At 35.4% G+C, this 15,000-nt stretch overlaps 2 protein-coding genes and 1 long non-coding RNA gene across 3 annotated transcripts in view; 2 read left to right on the top strand and 1 right to left on the bottom strand.

Moving 5' to 3' along the window:
* Positions 1 to 4,178, top strand: part of LOC137617330 (xylose isomerase-like) — an 8,202-nt gene extending 4,024 nt beyond the window's left edge. Inside the window, exons 2-5 of the mRNA XM_068347351.1 lie at positions 1 to 127; positions 1,002 to 1,688; positions 2,100 to 2,270; positions 3,309 to 4,178. The exon at positions 1 to 127 is cut by the window's left edge and continues 15 nt beyond it. Of these exons, the coding sequence (XP_068203452.1) occupies positions 1 to 127; positions 1,002 to 1,688; positions 2,100 to 2,270; positions 3,309 to 3,479 (1,156 nt within the window). The 3' untranslated portion in view covers positions 3,480 to 4,178. The remainder of the gene's footprint in view (positions 128 to 1,001; positions 1,689 to 2,099; positions 2,271 to 3,308) is intronic.
* Positions 4,179 to 6,675: 2,497 nt separating this feature from the next.
* Positions 6,676 to 8,891, top strand: LOC137617042 (uncharacterized). Its single transcript, XR_011039553.1, has 3 exons — positions 6,676 to 6,805; positions 7,224 to 7,520; positions 8,473 to 8,891. It is a non-coding gene; the product is annotated as an uncharacterized lncRNA (long non-coding RNA).
* Positions 8,892 to 9,311: 420 nt separating this feature from the next.
* Positions 9,312 to 15,000, bottom strand: part of LOC137617041 (uncharacterized) — a 10,643-nt gene continuing 4,954 nt past the window's right edge. The window contains exons 6-10 of the mRNA XM_068346894.1: positions 14,021 to 14,181; positions 13,418 to 13,519; positions 11,888 to 12,004; positions 10,811 to 11,091; positions 9,312 to 9,442 (exon numbers count right to left, since the gene is read on the bottom strand). Of these exons, the coding sequence (XP_068202995.1) occupies positions 9,331 to 9,442; positions 10,811 to 11,091; positions 11,888 to 12,004; positions 13,418 to 13,519; positions 14,021 to 14,181 (773 nt within the window). The 3' untranslated portion in view covers positions 9,312 to 9,330. The remainder of the gene's footprint in view (positions 9,443 to 10,810; positions 11,092 to 11,887; positions 12,005 to 13,417; positions 13,520 to 14,020; positions 14,182 to 15,000) is intronic.

Genomic DNA, 15,000 nt, shown 5'->3' with positions numbered 1-15,000 from the left:
CGACTACTACGGCGACGCCACCCACCAGAGGGCGTGGGAAGATGGATCTCGCTCTCTTGACAACTTCAAGAGGCGCATGATCGCAGCCTTCGAGTTCTTCCATAAGCTCAACATCAAGTACTACTCGGTATGTTGGTTTCTAGGCAATATCTGACACTTAAATTACCTTTTGATTATGGGCTGGAGGTAGCGTCCTTGCCTGGTGATTGCCGGACTGGGGTTCGAATCCTGCTCAGACTCGTTAGTTTCTTTGGTCGCTGCAACCTCACCATCCTTGTGAGCTTAGGATGCGGGGTTTGGGGGAGCCTATTGGTCTATCTGCTGGGGTTCGAGTCCTGCTCAGACTTGTTAGTTTCTTTGGTTGCTGCAACCTCACCATGCTTGTAAGCTAAGGATGTGGGGGTTTAGGGGAGCCTATAGGTCTATCTGCTGAGTCATCAGCAGCCATTGCCTGGCTCTCCTTGGTCCTAGCTTGGGTGGAGAGGGGGCTTGGGCGCTGATCATATAAAATATGGTTAGTCTCTAGGGCATTGTCCTGCTTGATAGGGCAATGTCACTGTCCCTTGCCTCTTCCATTCATGAGCAGCCTTTAAACCTTCAATCTGCATTAGCCAGTAGGATGATGAAAATTGGTTAAAATCCAAATATGAATAAGGACATTCCTGAGGCTTTTGTTCTACAGTGGGCTAGAAACAGCTACATTTGTTTTGTGTATATATATATATATATATATATATATATATATATATATATATATATATATAGATAGATAGATAGACAGATAGATAAATAGATAGACAGATAGATAGATAGATAGATAGATAGATAGATAGATAGATATTATATTGGAAATTTCAACAACCGAAACAATACCATCTTAAGAATTACTGAAATACTAAAAGCCAATTTAATTTTCGTCAAAATTATAGTTTTCTGCCAATATTCAGTATCCCAACCATTCCTTCAACTGGCCTTTTCAAATCCGCACTTCCTCTCAACAGATCAGCGACCGTGACATGTCCCCCGAAGGTGAGAGCTTCGACGAGACCAACGCCTACCTGGAGGAGATGGTGACCCTGTGCTGCGACCTCCAGAAGCAGACGGGAGTCAAGCCCCTCTACTACAGCACCGACCTCTTCTCCCACCCCAGATACATGAACGGCGCCGGATCCAACCCAGACGCCCACGTCTTCGCCTACGCCTGCGCCCAGGTCAAGCGTAGCATGGAGGCCGCCAAGCGCATGGGAGCCGAGAACTTCGTCTTCTTCAACCCCCGCGACGGCTACCAGAGCGTCCTGCAGAGGCAGTTCTTCAGGGACATGTCCCACATGGCCCAGCTCTACAAGATGGCCGTCCAGTACAAGGAGAAGATCGGCTACAAGGGCCAGTTCTTGATCCAGCCCAAACCACACGACCCCAGACGCCACCAGTACGAATCCGACGCCATGGCCACCATGAACATGCTCCGCCACTTCGGTCTGGACAAACACTTCAAGCTGTACGTGAAACCCGCCTTCTCAAGGATGATGGGACGCCCTTACGAGCACGACGTGTACATGGCCGCCGCCTACAACATGCTCGGCTCCATCGACGCCTCCGACAGCTTCCCCGAAGTCAACGGAACGTCAGACATCTGTGCGCAGAATATGAGGGATGCCACATACGTCATGAAGTGTGTTCTTGAGCAGGTAACGATAGGGCGAATGCCCGTTTAGCTACCTCTTCTTATATTTTCCCCCTTTAAATCAACACTCTTCAAGGACTTCTTTCTCTCTCCTACCATGCGTTGGACTTCTCAACTTAGGCTACTTCTGTTTTCCCCTTTTCACCATTTTCCGTTCCTTTCTCGTCTTTTATATGTGCTAGATAATGATAATTGGTTGTTCTTATATCAACTATGCTATTGAAATGATCTTGATAATCCCATGGCAACAAAAAAAAATTTATGTTTATTTTTCATATAGGAATTGATAAGATGTTTTTTAATTTTAAGTGATATAAACGCAGCGATAGTATCTATTAACAACAGCTTAGCAATCAAATTTCATTTCCATTCTCACGCCCCAAATTAATCTCACGACCTTTGACCTTATTTTCAGGGCGGTATGCAGCAGGGCGGTTTCACCCTAGGCTGCAGAGTTCGCCGCGAATCTGTCGAACCCCGGGACCTGTTCCACGGCGCCATCTTGACGATGGACACCTTCGCCCGAGCTCTCAGAAATGCCGCCCGCATGCTCGCCGATGGATGTTTCGCACGCAGCATTCAACAGGTGAGGCAGATTATTATTATTATTATTATTATTATTATTATTATTATTATTATTAGCTAAGCTACATCCTTAGTTGGAAAAGCAGGATGCTTTAAGCCAAAAGGCTTCAATAAAAAATTGCCAGGATGCCAGAAAACCTCAATTCAATCAATCAATCCAATAGAAAAAATGGTCCAGTGAGGAAAGGAAATAACGAAATAACTAATTACAAGAGAAGTAATGAACAATCAAAATTAGGTATTCTAAGAACAGTAATAATATTAAAACACATCTTTCATAGATAAACTTTAAAAGACATTTCAACTGTTCAACTTAAAAGTATTCGTTCAAACTCGTTAGTTCCTTTAGTGCCTGCAACCTTACTAGCCTTGTGAGCTAAGGACTGGGGGTTGGGGGGAGCCTATAGGTCTACCTGGTGAGTCACCAGCAGCTATTGCCTGACCCTCCCTGGTCCTACCTAGGATGGAGAAGGGGCTTGAGCTGATCATAGGTATGTATGGTCAGTCTCTAGGGCATTGTCCTGTTTGCTAGGGTAATGTCACTGTCCCTTGCCTGTGCCATTCATGAGCGGCCTTTAAAGCCTTTAAATATGAATAGACGACTTTTTTAAAGGTTTAAAGGCCACTCATGAATGGCAGGGGCAAGGGACAATGACATTCCCCTATCAAGCAGGACAATGCCTTAGAGACTGACCATTTGTATATATGTATATACATAAGTATATACTTTATATATATATATATATATATATATATATATATATATATATATATATATAGGGTCAGCGCCCAAGCACCCTCGCCACCCAAGATAGGACCAAGGATGGCCAGGCAATGGCTGCTGATGACTCAGCAGATAGATCTATAAGCTCCCCTAAACCCCACATCTTTAGCTCAAAAGGATGGTGAGGTTGTAACGACTAAAGGAACTAACGACCTTGAGCGGGACTCGAACCCCAGCCTGACCTTCACCAGTCAGGGGCGTTACCGCATCGTCCACCACAACCCTTTAATGATACATTTCCTTTCTTATCCACAGCGTTACGCCTCTTACAAATCTGGCTTCGGCGAAAAGGTCGAGAAGAACGCCGTGACCTTCGAAGAATGCGAGGACTACGTCAGGAAGACCGGAGAGCCCCAGGCCCAATCGAGCCGCCACGAACACTACGAGAACATGTTCAACTACTACGTCTTCCCCCCACGACAGTAAATTAAACAAAATTACTCAATGGCTGACTGGAACAGATGGAACCTTCAAGTTTCAAGCTGGATTTGAGTCTGAGAAGGATTATTGAAAGGCTACAGTAAGAGGATTTTCCTCTTCTGTCCTTTCCCTTGAAGGAATGGTATAGGCTACTCGCTAAAGCGCTCAGGGTAAGGTTTCGTTTGCCCGGTCAAGCCGTTGAGAATTTCTAGTTTTGTTTTTTTGGTTTCTCAAGAAAGTGACAGTTGAAGGGAGTTTCCTCTGATAAAGAAAAAGGGTGTCTGTAGCTTGGTGGTCATTTTTAAATGCACGAATGCCATCACGAAGCAGAATCGTACCACCCACATGACTTTTAAGTAATGGAACAACTCTTGAAGGCAAAGATGATCTCAGGTTAAGATAGATTTAAGGATTTCGTGGAATGTTCACTGCAAACATCACTGGGAATGGATTCGAGGAACATCTATGACAACGATGATTCGAGAATCGTGGGAAGAAGCGTTTATTGGAAGAGAGGGGAAATTAATCTAGTCATAATAAGCAAGAAAAGATGCATTAATGTCAATCACTGAAATGTATCGTAAGGAAACAACCAACATCTCCCACTGTCACTTTTTTTTAATCTTCTACTTTTCTCTTGGTTTGTAATAATTAAAATCATGTATATTGCATAAAACTTTTGGACAAATAAACATCTCATTAAGATTTCTTGTGTTTTAGGAAACCTTTTACCATTAAAGAACATGGAACTTCAGTTATTATTATTATTATTATTATTATTATTATTATTATTATTATTATTATTATTATTATTATTATTATTATTACTTGCTTAGTTACATCCCTAATTGGAAAAGCAGGTTGCTATAAGCCCCAAGGCTCCAACAAGAAAAATAGCCCAGTGTGGAAAGGAAATAATGGAACAGTTAGAATATTATTATTATTACTACTACTTGCTAAGTTACATCCCTAATTGGAAAACCAGGTTGGTTATAAGCCCAAAGACTCCAACAAGAAAAATAGCCCAGTGTGGAAAGGAAATAATGAAACTGTTAGAATAGTGTGCCCTTAGGCAAGAAAAATCTAACCCAATACAGTGGAAGATTTTATACTATGTAAAGGCATTCTTGTCAACTTTTCCAGTGGGAGCTAACTTATAAGGGACCTCGTTAGCCTAATAAGAACATAGTAACTCCTTACCTAAAAATTCTGTAGGAAAAAATTTAGTCATCAGCATTGTTTTGAGAAGTTAGCAGATCTTCTGGTATGGCCACAGTCCAGAAATTTGGGTAACCATGGGCACAACCTCAGTTCATATACCAATCAGTGGATTAGTAATGGTATATATAAATCTGGAAAAGAAGATGACATAAGATAGATAAAAGGGATTAATTAAAAAAGATATTGTTTTATCAAAATACAAAGATATTAAGAGTGATATGCACAATTAGATTATTAACCAATAGACTTTAATAATAATAATAATAATAATAATAATAATAATAATAATAATAATAATAATAATAATAATAATAATAATAGCATATCACAAATTAAAACCAATATGCTGATAATAAGGACAAGTAAAAAAAAAATATTTAATTATGCCTAACGTGTATAATCTAGCACTGACTTAAACCCTAAACAAAACACAAAATAATGTTCTTTAATTTCGTAGATGAGTACAAATATTATTTAGAAAATGTAGTTACTTAATGATTAAACTATATATATATATATATATATATATATATATATATATATATATATATGTATATATATAAAACTATATATATGTATATATATATATATATATATATATATATATATGTCTATAACTATATATATATATATATATATATATATATATATGATATATATATATATGTATGTGTGTATATAAAACTATATATATATATATATATATATATATATATATATATATATATATATATATGTATATATATAAATATATATATATACTGTATATATATATATATATATATATATATATATGTGTGTGTGTGTGTATGTATATATCATATATCTATATATCTATATCTATCTATCTATCTATATATATATATATATATATATATATATATATATTGTATATATAAGAGACTTATGTTAGCCAGTTCAACATGAAAATATTCGCTGCAAATTTGAACTTTTGAAGAGGTAACTCCTACAATATATTAGTACATAACAATTCAAAGATCTGTGCCATTTCCAGTACTTACAATCCAACTCTATCCTTATTTCAAATGTATGTCCTACGTTAAGTCATCATTTCTATTTCTCCTTGCTCTACTTTACCCTCCACACCTACTTCTGGTTAATTTCCCTCCATTTATACCATTCCAACTGCTAGTTCTAGGTCCCACCTATATATTTTTTTTAGTTCCTAAACCCATGAGAGGTGAACCTAAACACTTTATTCGCAAGTAAATACATAACACTAGAAAACTAGAATGGACACTCGGTAGAGTGCATACCTTCGCCAACTCCACATAACAACACTCAAATATTTGCGGTAAAAAAAACAGTAAAAATCCTAAATAAATGTTACCAGGCATTTACCATTTTAGAAACGGATATATTGACGTAAAGGCGTGATATTAGGGTCATCAACCTGTAAAAGATAGTAACAAAGTAGGGTAAAAATTACGGTCGCCTGTATTTTACGGAAATATAACAAAGAAAAGTACATTTTTACGGAGAATTTCCGATTAAGATTACGGTTTTTTTTAACAGTTAAGATAGCCAATTGAATTATGTACATTTTGGCACTGGTTTCATGTAAATCTGAAAAAAAAAAACCACGATATAACAAAAAAAAAAACCTTTTTGACCTTTTTGTTACCTTGACCGTTGACCAATCACTCCCAAAATCTAATCTAATCGTCCTTGGATCATGGCGAATCATCCCACTAAATTTCACGAGATTCGGTCAAATAGTTTTTGAGTTATGTGAGTCACAAACACACAGACAGACAGACAAAATACACGCCAATCAAAACATAATCTTCGCCACAGCGAAGTTGGTGAAGGTAATTGTAAAACTACAAATCTTCGCTTGGTAAATATTACTAACCCTCGTTCGACGAAGAAAAAGGAGTTACGGATCCTTTGGAGGAAGAACTCTTGGCTTGCCCAGCTACTTCCATCCTTGGTTTACAAGAGTAACACTCACACATGGAGCAAACTTAGAAGTTAGAACTGCGGTTCATTCGGCAGTGTAGTATGGTAGTAGTAGTAGTAGTTGATCGGAAGTTACCTTTGGATCGGATCTGCCTATGTTGTGTTTGCAGTTTTAACATTCGTTGCCGGTAACAATCTCGTTAATTTCTGATAGAGAAAATCCAGTGATTTTTTGTTTACTTTATAAGAAAAAAATTGTTTTGGCTATTTTGATTTTAATTGTTAATTATTGTAATTTTGAATTATTATATTTCATGAATCGTTTGCTCATAATTATTGTAATTTTGAATTTTCATATTTCATGAATTGTTTGCTCATGGATTATGTATCGATATTGAGACAATGTTATTAATGGTTAATTTTATCATTTGAGTATTCTAAATTGTGGTTATGATTAGAATTGTTAAATCTCATGTAGAATTGCTTGTTCATTATTATTCTTATAATGCCATAAAGCAAATTTTTATGCAATAATAATCAATATTGATAATTTTATTTGTACTTCTAAATTTGACGAGTATTCTACAGAAGCCTTGACTCTTTTAGGTTTCTGGAATCTGTTTTGGTCCAGAATTTCGACCTAATAAGATAGACTTGCTTCTCCGGACTTGATTGATAGCTAACCCGGCTCGACCGACTTTGCAGACTCTACAGGACTTCATTGATAGCTATGAATTTAATTTAAAAATGAAACGTAAGGAATATTCGTTTAATTTCATTTTGGCCAAAATTTAGCAAGCTTCAGTGGAGTGGGAAGGATGATCCCCTCTTGTCCTGCGATAGACTTTTGTCTATCGCATGATGAGAGTGGGTCTTGCACTTTTAAACTTCAACTTGCTTTTGGTAAGTGGAACTTTGGTGTTTTGTTCAAAATTTTAACAAGTGTAACTTTTTTTTTTAACACAGACAAAATTTCACGTAAACATCTAAGGTACCTTTCATTTAATAGTATTTTCTTAGTTAACGTAATTTGATATAATTTCTTAGATATATTTTTTCCACTAAACTATATATTTTAATTACCATTGTTAATCATTTTAGTTTTCAAATGTGACATTTAGTAACCTACAACAAAATATTATTATTATTATTATTATTATTATTATTATTATTACTATTATTATTACTAGCCAAGCTACAATCCTAGTTGGAAAAGCAAGATGCTATAAGCCCAAGGGCTCCAACAGGGAAAAATAGCCCAGTGAGGAAAGGAAATAAGGAAATAAATAAATGATGAGAATAAATTAATATATCATTCTAAAAACAGTAACAGCGTCAAAACAGATATGTCCTATATAAACTATTAACAACGTCAAAAACAGATAATGAGATAATTTTTAAAAACTAATATAATATTTCATCCATACTTTATATGCATCTAGCTAATTTATTATAGACTTTTAGCTAATTTCGATCACCATATAATGTAATTAAATTCTTGGTATTTTACTGTTATCTTGTTAGTAAATAATGACATTCATATAGGGGAATTGTTAGTTCTGAAAGGACATCTAGAAGCCCTTTTACCCCCAAGGTAAGGTTAAATTTTTAGCACACTTTGCTATATATTTTATTTTAAATTGCTCTAACAGCCTTAATTTTTGTCATAGAGTGGTCAGGTTGGTCTCATTCTTTTGAAAAATGCCTAAAGTTTCTTATAAAGTTATCAAAAATATGCAAAAACATGTAAATAACAGTGCTTTGCAAGAACGTACCGGTACGTCCTTTGGGGGTGAAAGGGCTAGTATTAACTTAATCAAATGACTTCTAGAGAAATTTGACTTGAATATTTCAGGTTCTGTTTGTCACATCGAAGCAGTAACATAGTCAGATTTAACTTATAAGAGAAGTAGCAGAGTGGAAATACTTACTTGGAATTAAGCTGAACAAAACAGCTGAACAAAACAGCTGAACAAATCTGCTGAACAAAACTGAACAAAATAGCTGAACAAAACTGCTGAACAAAACTACCAACAAGTTTTAACTCTTGACTCTACCAAGATAGTCAAATTTGGATGGGAAGGTTGCAGGATTAAATATTATGAGTATTTCGATAAATAAAATCTTATTTGTTAGCTATGCCTTGTATCTATAATTTAAGTACATTTTGAAGTATTTTAGAATTCGAAACTGAATGAACTATGTACTTGGCAATTGTGAATTGGCCAAATCTATGCAGTTTTCATTGTTTCAGTATTTTCATCTGAAGTTAAAACATTTTCTTGGCAATATAAAAAATATTCAAACTTGCAACAGAACATTACGATAGAAAATTACATTGTTTTCGACCATGAAGGGTGGAAAGAAATGAAACTAAGTAAGACCTCTTCAGGTTTTTATTCAACCTTTATAAATAAGTTGATTTCAAATGCGTGTTAAGCCCTGTCCACACGATCGTACATGCCCGACGGGCAAACAATGATACCAGACCACAATAGTTAGTAAGAATGAGGGTTAATGACGTCAGAAGCGGGAAAACCACAGACAGGGATCTGGCATCATACAGTGTTGCTAGATCCCTGCCTTTAGTTTTCCCGCTTCTGACGTCATCAACCCTCATTTTCACAAACTATTGTGGCCTGGTATCACTGTTTGCCCGTCGGGCATGCTCGATCATGTGGACAGGGCTTTACGCTCAACTTCAGAACCAGTATTAGATTTTCCCAGCTGTCAGGATGACGACCCAGAAGGAGATGCCAAATAGTAAGATGATTGTAGGGTAAACGAACGTCCTAAAGAAGGAGAGGACCCTAATGCCAGACCACCTGTATGGGAAAGGATATTAGTGGTTTATCTAATTTATCAAAATTCAGGGGACAGTTGAAATTGGTGTTTGACCTAAAGACGAGGCAGTTGGATGTTAGCAGTGTACATTCATTAATCTTCCTTCAAGTTGATATTCATACATATATGGTACTATGAGCTTATTATTTTTTTCTTTGCAAAGGACATTACATTATTTTGTGTAGATTATTATTGTTGTTGTTGTTGTTATTGTTGTTGTTGTTGTTGTTACTAGCTAAGCTACAACTCTTAATTCGAAAAGCAGGCTGCTATATGCCCAAAGGCTCAAACATGGAAAAATAGCCCAGTTAGGAAAGGAAATAATTAAACAATAAGTGGAGTAATGAACAATTAAAATAAAATATCGTAGGAACAGTAACGACATTAAAATAGATTTTTCATAATAAACTATAAAAACTTAAATAAACAAGAGGAAGAGAAATAAGATGCTATAAGCCCAATGGCATTGCCAGACGTACAACTACCGGTCTCCCACATCCCTTGGGTAAGGGAGAGGCAGTAGTCATACCCTGGTGGGAGGGGGTACCCCGAAAGGTACACTAGGAAACCACAATCTCCCATAAATTTCCCAAACGAATGGGTTGCAGTTAGGAAAGGGGGATGGGTGGGAAGGGTCGAATGTGTGTGTGTTCCTATCCATCTAAATATTTAGTCATTTTTGACGGGTTGCATACACTAAATCGGCGTAGATATTCCGGGCGAAATAAGCCACACCCCCTGGGGACGTCATAGCTAATCATGTTATCTCCCGCATTAGCAACGGTCACAATACATCCCCTTTAAGTGATTATAAGTTAGTATAGTTTGAAATTTGTTAGGAGATGTATTGTAACCGCTGCTAATTTGGGAGACAAAGTGATTGGCTATGACGTCATCGGGGGTGGGGCTTATTTTGCCTGGAATCTCTGCGGTGACTATAGCATATATATATATATATATATATATATATATATATATATATATATATGTATATATATATATATATATATATAAATGTATATATATATACACACATATATATATATATATAAATGTATATATATATACACATATATATATGTGTATATATATTTATAAATGTAAATATCAACCACAATGGCATTTAATACCGAATTCTACCTTTGGGAATGTATATCCACTAGAAATCAGGCATTGTTTCGGCTCAGGGCATAAGTTCGAATCCTTGCCTAGCCGGAAGCATTTATCATAAATGAATTTACAGTGGCTATACATCCCCAAAGGTAGAATTCGGTACTAAATGCCATCGTGGTTGATATTTACATTGATTAAAATCACGAGTGTTAGTGATACTGTAGATGATAACTTACTTCAGGCGAGACCCGTCCCTGTTCATCTTGCCGCTGACGAAGGCAGTCGAAGCCGGGGAGACTCGATCTCTCTTGGTCCAGAGTTCCTCTTCGTCCTCTAACCCCGCAGGCAAGCGTTCGACGCCGATGTGCAGGAGGATGATGCTGAATATGACGAAGGTGCAGAAGAAGAACCACAGATCGACCATCTTGATGTAGGCCGTGTCCGGCAAGTCGTTAGATACTTGGTCGAACATCGTGTACAGCACGAGCAGCGTCGTTAATGTCATCATCGTGCGTGTCTGTAAAAAAAATAATGTTATAAATTAAGTCTGTGACAAAAATGTTAGTATTTATGTTATCGTGCATGTCTGGGAAAAAAATCTAAATGTTATCATAGAGCAAATATTAAATAAGTTCTTCAATGTTATGTTATCATAACATTCAGTAGAAAAAATTATATTTATAACATCGAGTATGTCTATTAGAAAAAAAAAACACTGACTCCATCTTCATGTAATTTCGGTTTCCAGTTTTAAAAGTATAAATCATTTGTGCTTATTCATATGTACAAATTATCTAGATAATTGAATGATTGTATTACTTATATCACCCGATAAAAGATAAGACTATTGAAATAAGCATGCATATATAAATACACACACACACATATTTATATATATATATTACATTTTTATATACTATACATAAATATGTTTATATATATACACATATATATGTATATACGTATATATACATATATATACACACACACATTATATATATATATATATATATATATATATACATATATATATATACATATATATATATATATATATATATATATACATATATATATACATATATATATATATATATATATATATATATATATATATATATAGTGTGTGTGTATATGTATATATACTCTGTATTTATTATAAACTTATTTACATAATTAAAAAAGTCACTCAAAATTTACAATTATTCTCTTAGAGCAAGTACAAATATGCATTATCTCTTAAACAACCTTAGGAATAAAAGCTCATACAAAGACCAGAATATCTAATGGTCTAAAATGTTAGACTGACTAACATCGAAGTCCTTAAGTTTAATGAAGAGCGTTCCGTAGCCAATTCCCAGGAGCAGGAACGTCGGCAGGAACACTGTTAGCACGAGTAGACTGTATCTCCTCTGTAAGGCGAATGTTACCTGAGGAAATAAGTAAAATAAAAGTTTATTAATTTTTTACTTGGAAATATAATTTTCTCGGTGAAAAAAATAAAAAAAAAGTTTATTAATTTTTAACTTGGTAATATATTCTTCTCGGTGAAAAAAAGAAGTTTATTAATTTTTAACTTGGTAATATATTCTTCTCGGTGAAAAAAATAAAAAAGTTTATTAAGTTTTAACTTGGTAATATATTCTTCTCGGTGAAAAAAGTAAAAAAAAAAATAAGTTTATTATTTTTTTACTTGGCAATATATTCTTCTCGGTGAAAAAAATAAAAATAAAAAGTTTATTAATTTTTAACTTGGTAATATATTCTTCTCGGAGAAAAAAATAAAAAAGAACAGTTTATTCATTTCTAACTTGGTAATATATTCTTCTCGGTGAAAAAAATAATTAAAGAAGGTTATTAAAGGTTCTACAAACTACAGAAAATTAATGGTATATGAAATGTATAGGAGAATAGATAAGAATACCTATAGAGCAGACCAAATAATATTGTTTGCATAAATATTCAAACTAATGGAGTTTACATGAAAGAAAATGTATTCATCTATTGGTTAATCTAACTGGCGTCACAGCAGCATGGGTCATCGACGCTTTTGTCCAAGGTAGAACAACAGCTTGTAGCTAAGTAAGATTTCGATAACGTTGCAGCGTTGACAAATCACAATGAGAAACTTTCTTTTTTGCAACATTGGGCCAAAATGATAGCATTGAAACAGGGTGTAGGGGTCTGGTTTGAGCGCCATTAGGTCATAGTAAGACTCAAGAATCAATGCAAGGGATTAGATCTGAATGGATTTACAAATTTAGCCTCTAAAGGCCCTTCCACATGGAGGGCAAATGCAGGGCGGGCACTCTAATTTGCCCGTAATTCTCTCGCTTTGAAACAGTGTTACCAGATCAAACCGTCCAAGGCAGACAGTAGGCACAGGCAGGTGAACGTATGATTTGGGTCAGAGACTGGGCAGAGGGCAGAGGTCAGAGTGAGGTCAGACAATAGCCAGACGCCCATCCAGTGCCCCAATAACGTGCACGGGCACTTCGATTGTTTTCCCGTTGTTTCCTCGTCTATGACGTCATCTACACTAGTGATCGTCACCCATACAACAAAATTGGTAACAGTGTCTGCCCGCCGTGCATTTGCCCCTTGTGTAGAAGGGCCTTAATGTTGGGCGCTGGTGCCTAGTGGACCATCCATGGGTCATATGCTATTGGAAGAAACCCCAGAAATTAAGAATGGAAAAAAAATTAAAAGGCTGGGAAGATATATGGATAAAATAAGAGCGATTTGATGTACAGTAGAGAGCTAAGAAGTGGGTGTATAAATAGCTGAAAGAACGATATAAACGTACTGTAGGAACTAGAGCGAGCTTACTTTGAAACTCTTACCTCCATAATGCCGTATCCAGCTCTTGGCTTCACTTCTATTTCAATATCCTGAACTTCGTATTTCGGCAACTCACTTAATCCGTTGTAGACAACACTAGCATTCTATGGGATAAAGAAAATTAAGTTGGACTAGTTGAAAATACAAGACATTCGTAACATTTAGCATAATAGACCGGAGGATAATGAGTAAAATTAGATTAAAAACAGGTAATTTTCTAATTCTAATTATTATTATTGTCACATATCGAATTATCCAAGGGAGATATCCATTAATTCATGATATATTTTATTTCAGACAAACAAATTTCCTTCGCAATATTCATTAGTATTTATGTTGCATTGCAATACCTAAAATGAAATAACTTTTCATACCCTTTTTCCCAACGTTAAGGGGTCGGTTGCCTGATTGGAACCTCTACAATGCCTTTTATCCACCTCAACATTCTCATCTCTGTTCTCTTAAGCTTTGCTTTCTCTTTTCGCCTCCCCCTCACTCTTCTCGCCCCAACAAGTTCTTCCCAAACCCTCCTCACTTTCTTCCTCACCCATTTAAGCCCATTACAAATCAACGATACTCCAAAATGACAAAAAGAAGAAGAATACCTCAAGGAGAATGACGTTCATGTCAGCCGAAGCCATTTTGATGATTATCTGGCAGGTCTGAGTGTCGAATGGGTAATACAACAGGAAGAAGTAACAGTTGAAACTGGCGTAGTATTGTTCCCGCTGCACTAGGCGACTGCTCTCTGGTTGGTAGATGGTGTCTAGAGAGTTGGAAAATGAATAGTTAAATTACTGTATCGATGTACGAAATAAAGTAGCACGGTCTAATAAGGTTTTGCCTTAAATTATGTAACAAGTTTTTTTATTTAGCATTTTCCCCCAAATACTTTTGGCTTTTCCAACACAATCAGATTTATATACATAAGTGTTAATTTATTTCACAGGTTTTGAGAGAGAGAGAGAGAGAGATAGAGAGAGAGAGAGAGAGAGAGAAAGAGAGAGAGAGAGAGAGAGAGAGAGAGAGAGAGAGAGAGGGAGAATTTTAATGAATTAATAAAACAACACTCATAACCTTTGCCTTCACAAACTACTTATAACTCGTGGCGTATAATTCGGTAATACTATAATTAAGAAATCAAATATTCGAATCAAATTTCCATTTAGGGATTATTGAATTATGCAGAATTTATATATAGTATTATGATACATTTCCTGAGTATTTTGAAACATCAATAACTCCTAGGATGGTTCGTGATATTGATAGCGAAAGACATTTAAGCAAATTGCAAATATGTTTTCCTTAATGAATGAAAATGATTGAAATACTTTCACTCTAGCAAATTGCAAATATATTTTCCTTAATGAGTGAAAATTATTGAAATGTTTTTCATTTAGCAAATAGCAAATATTGGTTTCCATCATGAATCAAAATTATTGAAATGCTTTCCTTTAAGCAAATTGTAAATATGTTTACATTAATGAATGAAAATGCATGAAATGCTTTCACTTAAGCAAATTGTAAATATGTTTTCATTAATGAATGAAAATTATTGAAATGCTTTCCTTAAAGTAAATTGTAA

Source organism: Palaemon carinicauda, chromosome 23 (genome assembly GCF_036898095.1).
Source record: "Palaemon carinicauda isolate YSFRI2023 chromosome 23, ASM3689809v2, whole genome shotgun sequence".
Taxonomy (NCBI): Eukaryota; Metazoa; Arthropoda; class Malacostraca; order Decapoda; family Palaemonidae; genus Palaemon; species Palaemon carinicauda.
This window is presented reverse-complemented; position numbering and strand designations above follow the sequence as displayed.